Here is a 12225-nt window from a genome sequence, read left to right as displayed (position 1 = left end):
CTGTGCTTAAATAATGAATTGTAGAATAAATTCTCCATTTGTAAAATAATTCCACATTAACATAGTGAGTTTCGAAATGTTTTTTAAAGTCCTCATTACCATCCTAGGGAAGCTAGGATGGTAATGAGGTGCTTGAAATGTTGTAGGTGGCTGAGTTTATACTGCTACCATTGAGACTGATCGGGACTCCATCTTTGTGGATCTATGGAAGTCCATATATACAGGGTGTAGCATCCCCTGGGTAAAGGTGGTGATGTGCAGGGGGGGTCAGTGGTTTTTCCCTTTCAAGTTCTTGTAGGCAACTGATGACTTTCTTTTTGTAGTTGCTTCTGGGGTTTCACCTTGAAGCTTCATAGGTATTGTTGTCACTGAGGAGTTTAGTCATGTTTATTTGCTCTGCTTCTTTTTGTCAGGGATAAAATACACATATATATACTTTTTGTGTCCAAGCTGAGTAACAGGAGGAGAAGAGTCTGGTGGTGCAGCAGAGGAACAATTTCAGCCATTTGGACTCAGCTCAGCCACTACAGAGGAAACAATGTCTTCAACACAAAAGGTAAGAAAAACATCACAGTTACACTGTTATTGAAACTGCGTGCACAGCTGGTTGGTTTTTAAAAACCTGTTAACAGCAGCTTTATCTTTTCCATCCTGGGCTCCTCCATATATACAGAATCTACATTCACAACCAAAAACCACAGAAGTTACAAGAAAATACAAAGATCATATTTTCTCTACACACATTGAAACAACAATATCATCAGTCGAACTCAGAATTTTTTTTGAAGTAAAAGAGTTTCTTTGATGATCAATATTTCTTCAATAATGTCATTTTCATTACAACTCTCTTTGTAGCACATCATTGTAATGTGATAGTATTACCAGAAGGTGGTGGTAACACACCAACAATGTGTTTTTTTGACATGTCTGATTCCACCAATGGAGGGAGTTTCAGTTTGTTCCACGACTGCATTTCACTCACTGCCTGTGTTTGTATCTCTGTCACTGCAGGACCAACATGGAGCGAGAAGTCAGCGCTCTCAGGAGGCCGACAAACCTCACAGAAGAAAGGGAGAGAAAACCTACAGCTGTGATGAGTGTGGGAAGGATTGTGTCCAGGCTGGAGACTTAAAAAGACACCAAGTCATCCACAGTGGAGTTAAACCTTACAGCTGTGACTTGTGTGGAAAGTCTTTTACCCACGCTGGAAACTTAAAAAAACACCAACTCATCCACAGTGGATTTAAACCTTACAGCTGCGACTTGTGTGGAAAGTCTTTTACCCAGACTGGACACTTAAAAAGACACCAAGTCATCCACAGTGGAGTTAAACCTTACAGCTGTGACTTGTGTGGAAAGTCTTTTACCCACGCTGGAAACTTAAAAACTCACCAACTCATCCACAGTGGATTTAAACCTTACAGCTGCGACTTGTGTGGAAAGTCTTTTACCCAGACTGGACACTTAAAAAAACACCAACTCATCCACAGTGGAGTTAAACCTCACAGCTGTGACTTGTGTGGAAAGTCTTTTACCCAGGCTGGACACTTAAAAAAACACCAACTCATCCACACTGGAGTTAAACCTTACAACTGTGACTTGTGTGGAAAGTCTTTTACCCAGGCTGGACACTTAAAAACACACCAACTCATCCACACTGGAGTTAAACCTTACAACTGTGACTTGTGTGGGAAGGATTTTACCTGGGCTCTAACCCTAAAAAAACACCAACTCATCCACAGTGGAGTTAAACCTTACAGCTGTGACTTGTGTGGAAAGTCTTTTATCCAGGCTGGAAACTTAAAAGCACACCAACTCATCCACACTGGAGTTAAACCTTACAGCTGTGACTTGTGTGGGAAGGATTTTACCTGGGCTCTAAGCCTAAAAAAACACCAAGTCATCCACAGTGGAGTTAAACCTTACATCTGTGACTTGTGTGGAAAGTCTTTTACCCAGGCTGGAAACTTAAAAACACACAAAGTCATCCACAGTGGAGTTAAAGCGTACAACTGTGACCTGTGTGGAAAGTCTTTTACCCACGCTGGAAGCTTAAAAACACACCAACTCATCCACAGTGGATTTAAACCTTACAACTGTGACTTGTGTGGAAAGTCTTTTACCCAGGCTGGACACTTAAAAAACCACCAAATCATCCACAGTAGAGTTAAAGCCTACAGCTGTGACTTGTGTGGAAAGTCTTTTAAATTTCCACATCAGCTGAAAAAACACCAACAGATCCACACCAGAAAGTAACTCTACAAGTGCAGTTACTGTGAGGATGTATTTAGTTTTTTATCTTGTAATTTTAACCTGATTGTTTGGAACAAATATGATCAGTAAACTTATGGAGTTATACTGAATGAACTGTTTGGAAAAATGAAGACTCATTTTCTCTCAGTAAGCTGAGTGTTATAATGTAAACAGTAAAATGTAATTGGACGTTGGCAGAGATGCTCTTTGTTTCAGGCGACGTTCAGGATAAAAACGTTGAAGGAATTCCCTGACTTACAATGTCTTTGTTTAGAAGTGGAGCGACGCACATGGATCCATTTCTCAACCCTGTTGTCACTGTGGTGGTGGGAAAGAGTTTCTCTGTGATCTTTGTGGAAAAACTTCCAATCATCAACGGGACCTAAAACCACATCAACGTAGCCACACTGGAGACAAAATGAACTACTGCAAAGAATGTGGGAGAGGCTTCCACACACCAAGTACATTAAAATACATGAACTCTTCCACAGTGGGGTCAAAACGCACATCTGTGACCAGTGTGAGTCATCCTTCACCACTGGAAATAAGCTCAATGAAAAAGCATAAGGGAATCCACACAGGAGAGACACCATACAAGTGCAGACACTGTGACAAAAGCTGGTCACAATCAGGTCATCGTAACAAACATGAACGTACACACATGGAGGTGAACTTCAGCTGTGACCAGTGTGACAAGAGCTTCAGGAATCTCAGTTCATACTCCGAACACAAACGATCCCACGCTGTAAATAAACTGTTTCACTGTTACCAATGTGCAAAAACCTTCACTTCATTATCTGCTCTGTGCAAACATCAGCCTGATTATGCAGGACTGAAATCACTGGATCACAATGAATCTGAAGAGAGAGAAAGATCCTCTTCTGGTTTCAGGCTCAGACTTAAAAACCTTGAGATCAGGCTCCACAGAGTTCAGATGGAATCTCCTGTAAAGAGTGTCAGCTGATGCCACACTTGGATCTGATGAGGTAGCTCTGATTTCTGGACCTGCAGTGAATAATCCTGAATGCTACATTTAGGAAGCTGCATGTATAGATATGCATATCAATTTTATTTTTTTTTCCTTTGAGGGATTTTAATTCTCTAAAATGTTATCGCTGTTACATTTTATTCTTTGTTTATTAGGACACAGTAGTGTTTAGTAGTTGTATTCATTTTATGTGTTACCTAAGTTAAATTTCAATCCTTCCTTCATATTTAATCTTTTGCTGTGGTAAAATCTTCTCTTAAATCATTTTCTCCCAAAACTACAAATGTTTTCACAGCAGTTGCTCTTAAAACCTCCAAAATGAACTAAATATGTCCACCAGCTTTGAAACAACACCTGCTGTGACTTTATGTCCAGAAAAAAGAAACTCAAGCTAAACTGGTTTTGGGCTGTATTTCCATATAATACCAGTTTGTACCTGAAGATGAAGCAGTGAGTCAGTGTAACCTTTATTTAATTAGGCAAAGACCACATTCATATTCACAGTGGCAGCAAAGAAATGTTGAAAGTTATAAACAGCAGCACACATCAGGACCAATTTAAAGATCACAGGTGACTACTTTTACTTAATTCAAATTCCTTCAAATTTTGGCTTCTCCTTTCACTTTAGTGTATTTACTGTATCCTTGAAGTCCACATGTTGTTTTTTAATGACTTCATTTTGATCCACATGTTCTGCAGCTGTTTCCCTGTTGATTTGACGTTTGTATTATGAAATCTTGATAATATTAAAGTGTTAGTTATATTTGATGAACTCTGTGTAAAGTTTGTGTTATTAAACAGTTTGGTGTGAAAATGAAGAAATGGTCTCAGAACAAGTAGTTTGAGCTCTGATTTCAGATTCAAACTAATTTAACTGTTTTCAGTGGTACATGTGGAGGAGGCGACTTGGCTGTTCTCCACTCACACAGAACAGGGTTCCTGCAGCTAATTAAACACTCTGAAATGATCTTCAAGGACCAAAATATTTGATTTTTCTCAAAAACGTGCTGTGGGCATGACGCTTTTAGAGCGTGTGTTTAAGATGCATTGTGATTAACATTTCACACATTCCAATAAAGCAGATGTTCCTGCATTGCAACAGCGCTTTGCAGATGTGTTCTCCCCCTTGCCCGTGTGCACGACTCTCATGGAGCACCACTTTGAAACACAGCTGATTGGCAGATTCCCTTGTCTGCAGAGTCCAAAGACAAAAACGGCCTCCTCCACTCTGTGTGGTTCGTACCAATTCGTCACACTTCCGTTTGGCTTGTTTGAAGCCCCGGCCAGTTTTCAGCACTTCCTGTAGCGATAGCTGTGTCCTCACACTGCATATGCTGTTTCCTACCTGGATGATGTCATCATTCATAGTGATACCTCAGTGGAGCATGTGCAGTGGTTGGTCACAGTCCTGGATTCCCTGAGGCAGGCAGTGCTGATGGCAAACCCGAAGAAGTGTGTGGTTGGAGGGAGGTACAGAGTTTTTTGGTACAATTTTGAGACCCCATTTGGAGGCTGATTACACCACAGCGACGTGATGAAGGCTGTCCCAATTCCAAATGCGGCCGGAAATGCGCACTTCATTTCCCCGGACTTGAAGGAGTCAGGTGTATCATTCGTGGACTACAGGAGGAATGCTGACCCACATCCACCCATCCACATTAAGGGGACAGCTGTGGAGCGTGTGAGCAGCTTCAAGTTCCTGGGAGTCCACATCTCCGAGGATCTCACCTGGACGACCAACTGCTCCAAGCTGGTCAAGAAGGCTCACCAACGCCTCGTCTTCTTGAGGACTCTGAGGAAGAACCACCTGTCCTCAGACATCCTGGTGAACTTCTATCGCTGCACCATCGAGAGCATCCTGACCAACTGTATAACAGTCTGGTACGGGAACTGCTCTGCCTCGGACCGGAAGGCGTTGCAGAGGGTCGTGAAAACTGCCCAGCGCATCGCCGGAGCACCACTTCCTGCCATAAAAGACATCTACAGGAAGCGGTGTCTGAAAAGGGCTGGGAAAATCATCAAAGACCCCAGTCACCCATCACATGGACTCTTCACCCTCCTGCCCTCTGGGAGGCGCTACAGGAGCCTCCGGACTAAGACCACCAGGTACCGGAACAGCTTCTTCCCCACAGCTGTCAGACTCCTGAACTCTGCCTCCTGACATCTGACCCACGTTAAACTCATGGACTGAACATACACGCACCCACAATGGACAACTGTACCCTCAAACACACAATAATAACATGGACTGAACCACCACTCACAACCACTAGCACTTTATATAGCCTCTGTAGGAATTATATCTCACTTATCTTAACTGCACTACTGTATAGCTCTGTGTAAATAATCATTCTGTACATTCGATAATTTTTAACCCTGCAACTGTTTGCAGCTTGCATAGTTCCCATTTCTGTATAGCTGTATATCTCAGATTTCTGTAAAGTTGTTTATTTCATATTCTGTATAGTTTTTCATATTTTTATCCTGTTCATAGCCTGTACATAGCTTGTACTCACTACAGCCTGTACATACTTATAGTTATAGAATATTCACAACATACTTCATACCATGTACATTATAACATAATAGACCCATTTCTGTAATATACTCACATATCTATATTATTGCTAATATATATTGTAATATATCTATATCACTAAAGCACTTCTGGATGGATGCAAACTGCATTTCGTTGCCCTGTACCTGTGCATGTGCAATGACAATAAAGTTGAATTCTATTCTATTCTATTCATTCGTGGCGCAACATATCCCAGAATTCATAGCGCAGCCTTTACTGTGGCTAATAAAAAAAAAGGCAGATGGCAGAAGCGTGGTGGCTGAAGAGTAAACTTTTGAGTATTGAATTTTTCAACCTCATCAGTTAACGCTGTCCATGCAGATATTATAGATTTGTAAATGATTAGCTAACAATCTTGTCAACACAAAGTTCTTTATAGACAGGCAGTGGGGAGAGGGGACACCTGGGCAGTGTATTTACTGCATATAATGTGTTATCAACCTTTTCATCTTTTCTCATTACCCACAGCTGCCTCCACTTCTGTTGGGCTTAGGCTACTCACTAGGGCTGGGTATCATCACTGATTTCTATAATTGATTTGATTAAATTCAATTTTGACTCAGTAACTGTTTCAAAGTAACTGAGGATAAAACACAAAACAACAGCAAGCTAAGCATTTTTCAATTTGGCATAATTTAAAGAAAAAATGTATTAAGCAGAAAAAATTTAGCTTTCTTTTGGCCAGAGAGGAACAAAAGCTGCAGCTCAGAATCAGTTAGATGTTGACTTTCTGCCCCGACGGCGTGTCCGTGTTCATGTCGCCAGGTGAGAAACACGACATGTCACTGATGCATCGGGTCCGTGCTTTGTGTTCATGTCTTTGTGTGGAATCTGTTCACTTGCTCTCATTTATTGTTTGTTTGGTGGTCATTGTAATAGTTTTGTGAGCGCCTGGCGTTTCTGGCAAAATACATAGAATAAATGACTGAATGAATAAATGGAGCTGCTGCAGAAAAAGCACGATCTCCTCTAAGTTTATGCTCAGTCCTGGGTACATTCAGGAACAGCTGATCAGCTGATCTGAGAGACGTGGGCGCTTCATAGATACAGAGAAAAACCCAACAATCATATGACCCCCTATGAGCAAGCACTTTGGCGACAGTGGGAAGGAAAAACTCCTTTTCGACAGGAAGAAACCTCCGGCAGAACCAGGCTCAGGGAGGGGCGGCCATCTGCTGCGACCGGTTGGTGTGAGAGAAGGAAGACAGGATAAAAGACATGCTGTGGAAGAGAGGCAGAGGTTAATAACAGATATGATTCAATGCAGAGAGGTCTATTAACACATAGTGAGTGAGAAAGGTGACTGGAAAGGAAAAACTCATCATCATGGGAATCCCCGGCAGCCTACATCTATTGCAGCATAACTAAGGGAGGATTCAGGGTCACCTGGTCCAGCCCTAACTATATGCTTTAGCAAAAAGGAAAGTTTTAAGCCTAATCTTAAAAGTAGAGATAGTGTCTGTCTCCCAAATCCAAACTGGAAGCTGGTTCCACAGAAGAGAGGCCTGAACACTGAAGGCTCTGCCTCCCACCAGTGTGTGAATGTGTGTGTGAATGGGTGGATGACTGGATATGTAAAGCGCTTTGGGGTCTGTTAAGGTTCACAATTGAGGAGGGAGAGTACAAACCACCCTTGGTCCAGAAGCTCTTGGTCAAACAATGATTTTTAATGAATACACACGTGTGGGAAGACAACTCTGTACGCAGACAGCAAGTAGTCTTCAACTTAATCAAAGCATGAACAGATATTTTATAGCATCAGGATTTGATTTACTGACGCCCCTTCATGCGTCACAGATACATTTTATACATAGATCAGATCAACACCACAATGACTTTTAACATAGTTTAAAAAGAACATCGTCTTCTATCTTCATGGCTGGCACTTCCTGTCTACCTTTCAGTTCTTGTCTTGTTCCTCTTTCTTGCCGAGACAACAAGGACGGTTCCTCTTTTACCGAGACATGACTAATCTCTCCTCTAAATAAATCTAACTCATATGTGTGTGTGTGTGTGTGTGTGTGTGTGTGTGTGTGTGTGTGTGTGTGTGTGTGTGTGTGTGTGTGTGTGTGTGTGTGTGTTGACCTCACATGCTCTTTGTGTCACCTCTTCACCTACTAACTGTCTGTGTCTCGTCCTCAAATGCTCTTTCTCAATTCACCTGTTGCACTTCTGACCTTTCACCAGACCAGAGGCTCACTGAGACTATATGTATGTCTTCTACTAAATAAATGTTTTAACCAAGAACCTCTACTTAAAACCTTAATATAAAATGACCTGATATATAAGTGTTTTGTAAGCATGTATTGCAATTCCTTCTATGTTCTAGTTTTCCCTCAGCATGTATCACCTGAACAGTCACGTCAGTGAAGCTTAAGACCTTTAAAGAACCTGAACATCAACTCAAATAAGCACAGATATGCATTGTGTACACAACAGTGGCGGAGCGTGGGGGTGGCTTACTGGGCTTAAGCCCGGGTTGTTTTGTCAGAAGCCCGGGGTATTTTGGGGTGTAATTTTTTCATAGTTAGATGTCTGGCTGACAACTGTATAAAACAAAAAGTACACACAATAGTCGAAGCACATAGTGCACACTGTGGGAATTTACGACTGTGCGTGAATCCCCCCTGATATTGGTATGATCCGAGCTCAGGCACTAAGCGACTGAGCGAGGGGGCGGGGCAGCTGCCGCCTGTGAGTGCGCTGTTGGAGGTTGGAGAGACGGAGCCAGCCATACTAAGGAGAGCTTAAGTTTGACCAGGTACCAAAGCAAATCATTCGTACCGTACAAATAATGTAAATATGACGGTGCATCACGAAAGATTGATATCAAACTGATCACTTGACCAATATTACGTTATTGCTCTTCAAGTGAATCAACAAATGGCGAAATGAAAAGCCGAACAACAACAATGCTGTTTCTTTGGAGAGTCTCAGCTTACATGTGTGTATTCACAGCTGAAACCAGATATTTACACTTTATGGAAAACACAAGAACATTTTTTTACTGTACAACGTCATTTAGAGTAAACTTGTTTTGTTTTGGATAAATATTGAAATATCTTTTGAATTAATTAAATGTCAGAATAAAGAGAGACAGAGCTTCTATTTATCATCACTTTCATCAAATTTAGGAGTACATGTACACTAAGTTTATTGTTAATTAATAAGAAACTCCAGACGATTCCATTCTGAGCTGAAGAAGCTTCTGATTGGTTCGTAGAGTCCATGTGAGTAAATTGGTGGCACAGCTGTGGATGCATATAAGGCAAAACACAGAGCCTGTTTCTGTGACATGGGAACATCAAGAGATGTCAACTAGGGCTGGGCCATATTATACCGTTCACGGTAATACCGGTATAATGTTAGGCAACGATAGGAAAATGAAATATCGCGATAGAATGGGAGTAAAACGCACATGCGCAGTGCCTTTGTTTTCATACGCACATGGCCGATTGTTGAGTGAAACAGATGAACCAGAATTGGTTTGTAAAAATGGTGCAACTTCCGTGATGTGGAACTGGTTTGGTGTTTGTCCGTCAGATACACAACAAAGCACATTTTTTTGCAGAACATGCAAGCGGCCGTTGTTATTGTCGTATTTGTCGGACTAAGATGCTCTTAAATCTGGGAGTAATCTGGGTCCTAAACTCCGTATTCTTCAGGTCAAACAACACTGCAGCATCACTTAGAGTTAAAAACTGTCTAAATTCTTTCATCTTTAATAAAACGATCAGCATTGCTGCTTTACCAGGTGTAACTATAAAGTTTAACTTCCAGGCATCCATGAAAACAAAAGTTATTACCGTATTTTCACGACCATAAGGCGCACTGTGCTAAAAGGCGCAGTCTCAGTTATGTGTGCCCTTACTGTATTTAACACACACATAAGGCGCACTGGACCATAGGGCGCATACAAGTACCGTATGCGTATTTAAAAATAAAGCGGGAGCAAACCTGAGTTCGGTACCTTACTCACATTTTTATTACCAGTAATCGTCATCATCAACAACACACAAGCATACAAGTGTGCATATTTAACAATAAAGCAGGAGCAAAACAAAGTTTGGTACTCACATTTTTATCATCAATCAAACCCATCGAAGTCCTCATCCTCTGTGTCTGAATTGAACAGCTGCGCTAAATCTCCATCAAACATGCCAGGTTCACTTTCTTCACTGTCAGAGTCACTTTCCGTGCCGTGCGGCTCCTCGGAAATGATGCCGGCTTTTGCGAAAGCTCGAACAACAGTGCCAGCAGACATGTTAGCCCAAGCATCTACAATCCATTCGCAAATTGTGGCGTAACTCGCCCGGCGCTGCCTTCCACTCTTAGTGAAACTGTGGTCTCCATCGGTCATCCATCGCTCCCAGGCCGCTCGCAGCCTTACTTTGAACGGGCGGTTCACACCGATGTCCAGCGGTTGGAGTTCCTTTGTCAGGCCTCCCGGAATGACAGCAAGCTCACAGTTCCTTTGTTTCATTAGTTTTTTCACATCGGCTGTGAGATGGGCACGCATAGAGTCACAGATTAAGAGCGATGGTGACGCGTGGAAAAAACCACCTGGTCTCCTTACATACACCTCCCTCAGCCACTCTTTCATCATTTCCTCATCCATCCAGCCCTTTTCATTTGCCTTAATGATGATTCCTGCTGGAAACTTCTCTTTAGGCAAAGTCTTTCTCTTAAAAATCACCATAGGCGGCAGTTTCTGTCCATTAGCATGGCAGTCAAGCACAACAGTAAAAGAAGACTTTTCGTGCCCTGTTGTGCGTATCGCTACCGTGCTGGTCCCCTTCTTCTCCACAGTGTGACTCACCGGGATGTCAAAAGTGAGCGGGACCTCGTCCATGTTTGTGATGTGGCTGGGCTGGATGTTTTTGTCGCCGATGTGTTTGCTGCAGTAGGAGCGGAAGATGGCCAGCTTTTCCTTATAATCCGCTGGAAGTTGCTGCGCTACCGTAGTCCTGGTCCGGATGGAAAAATGGCACCGTTTCATAAAAAGTGAAAGTGAAACTGCTTTTAGCCGAATGGTGACCGTCGAAACGCTTCTCCCGCTCGTTCTTTGCTCGATGATCCACCGCTCGAGTCTTTCCTCCAACTCGGGCCACCTCGCCTTATGTCCGCGGAAACTCAGCTGCGTTTTCTTGACCTGCCGGAGCTTGTTTTCCAGCTTCCTCCATTTGCGAACCATCGATTCGTTAATCTTAAATTCTCTCGCCACTGCTCGATTTCCATGTTCCTCCGCGTAGCTGATGGCCTTCAGTTTAAACTGTGCTTCATAAGCGTGTCTCGTTGCCATTTTCAGGGTTGCGCCCACACTTCACCCTTTAGCGTTCTCATGGTGTTCTCTACTACGTCCTCCTTACAACACACAGGGCGCACTGCGCTATAGGGCGCGCCGTACTTTTTGAAGAAAATCTAAGACTTTTAAGTGCGCCTTATGGTCGTGAAAATACGGTACATTTAACGGAGTTAGAAGTTAGCAGGAAGCTAGCGGAAGTTAGCTCGCTAGTTTCGCTAGTTACCTAAGCATGATATTGCATGTTCTGACTGAGAGATTTCTGAAAAAAATCAAACGTACAGCTCTGCTATCACTTCCAACATAAATGAAGACAGGAAACTAAACAGCAGTGACGTTTGTAGGGTTACTGAAGTTGGGCTAGCTGGTATATAATGATGTGCTACGTGATCGCTAGCGACACAGCTATGTTAGCATAACATAAACAGTGAAGCTGGAGGACGAACACTAACACTTTTCCACTTATAAAAGTTAACGTGAAGGTTCTTCATGGTTAGAGACAAATGCAATCGCATGGCAGGATGCTGTAAACGGACCAAACTTCAGTCAGGAGAACAACTGAGATAATCCATCCACAATACGAGGTTAGTCATTAATATACTGCAACAACATGGGAATAGAGCAGCTGCCAGAGAATTCAACATTAATGAATCAATGGTACAGAAGTGGAGGAAGCAAGAAGAATGAGTTTAATAAAGTTTGATTTATCTGACTGCTTTGTTTCGCTTAATGTGCCTTATAATCCCGTGCACCTTATGGTCCGAAAAATGCGTACTGCACACTGCAGTTTAATGTTGCAAAGCACCTCTTTTTAACTTCAGTGGATATTATACATGGTTATGCTCAGGATATGTCAGCCCATTTCTACTGGAAATGCCTTTTGGTTAAACTTTCAGCAAGGAATTTGCATTTGCACTGTTACATTTTTATAAAGCTTTAATGTACATAAAAACCAGCTTCTTGTTTAAGTGAAAATAAATGGAAGTTTGTCTTTTTGCGCTAGTAATGTTGTGGAGTTGTATTTTGTCTCGCATCAATTATATCGTCGGTTATATCGTTATCGCAAATTTTCAAATATATATCGTGATAAATATTTTTGGCCAT

The 12225-nt window shown here is 42.1% G+C and overlaps 1 protein-coding gene across 1 annotated transcript; it reads left to right on the top strand.

Annotated features, from left to right (window-relative positions):
- Nucleotides 1–538: 538 nt before the first annotated feature.
- LOC146635051 (uncharacterized) lies at nt 539–2256 on the top strand. The gene is made up of 2 exons (XM_085344813.1): nt 539–556; nt 1012–2256. The coding sequence occupies exons 1-2, from the start codon at nt 539–541 to the stop codon at nt 2254–2256; spliced, it is 1263 nt and encodes a 420-aa protein (XP_085200939.1).
- Nucleotides 2257–12225: the final 9969 nt, after the last annotated feature.

This window comes from Diplotaxodon limnothrissa, linkage group LG3 (assembly GCF_057381915.1).
Source record: "Diplotaxodon limnothrissa isolate DT_005_m linkage group LG3, D_limnothrissa_male_GT1.1, whole genome shotgun sequence".
In the NCBI taxonomy this organism is placed as follows: domain Eukaryota; kingdom Metazoa; phylum Chordata; class Actinopteri; order Cichliformes; family Cichlidae; genus Diplotaxodon; species Diplotaxodon limnothrissa.
The sequence above is the reverse complement of the archived record's forward strand: the minus strand, read 5'-3'. Positions and strand labels throughout refer to the sequence as shown.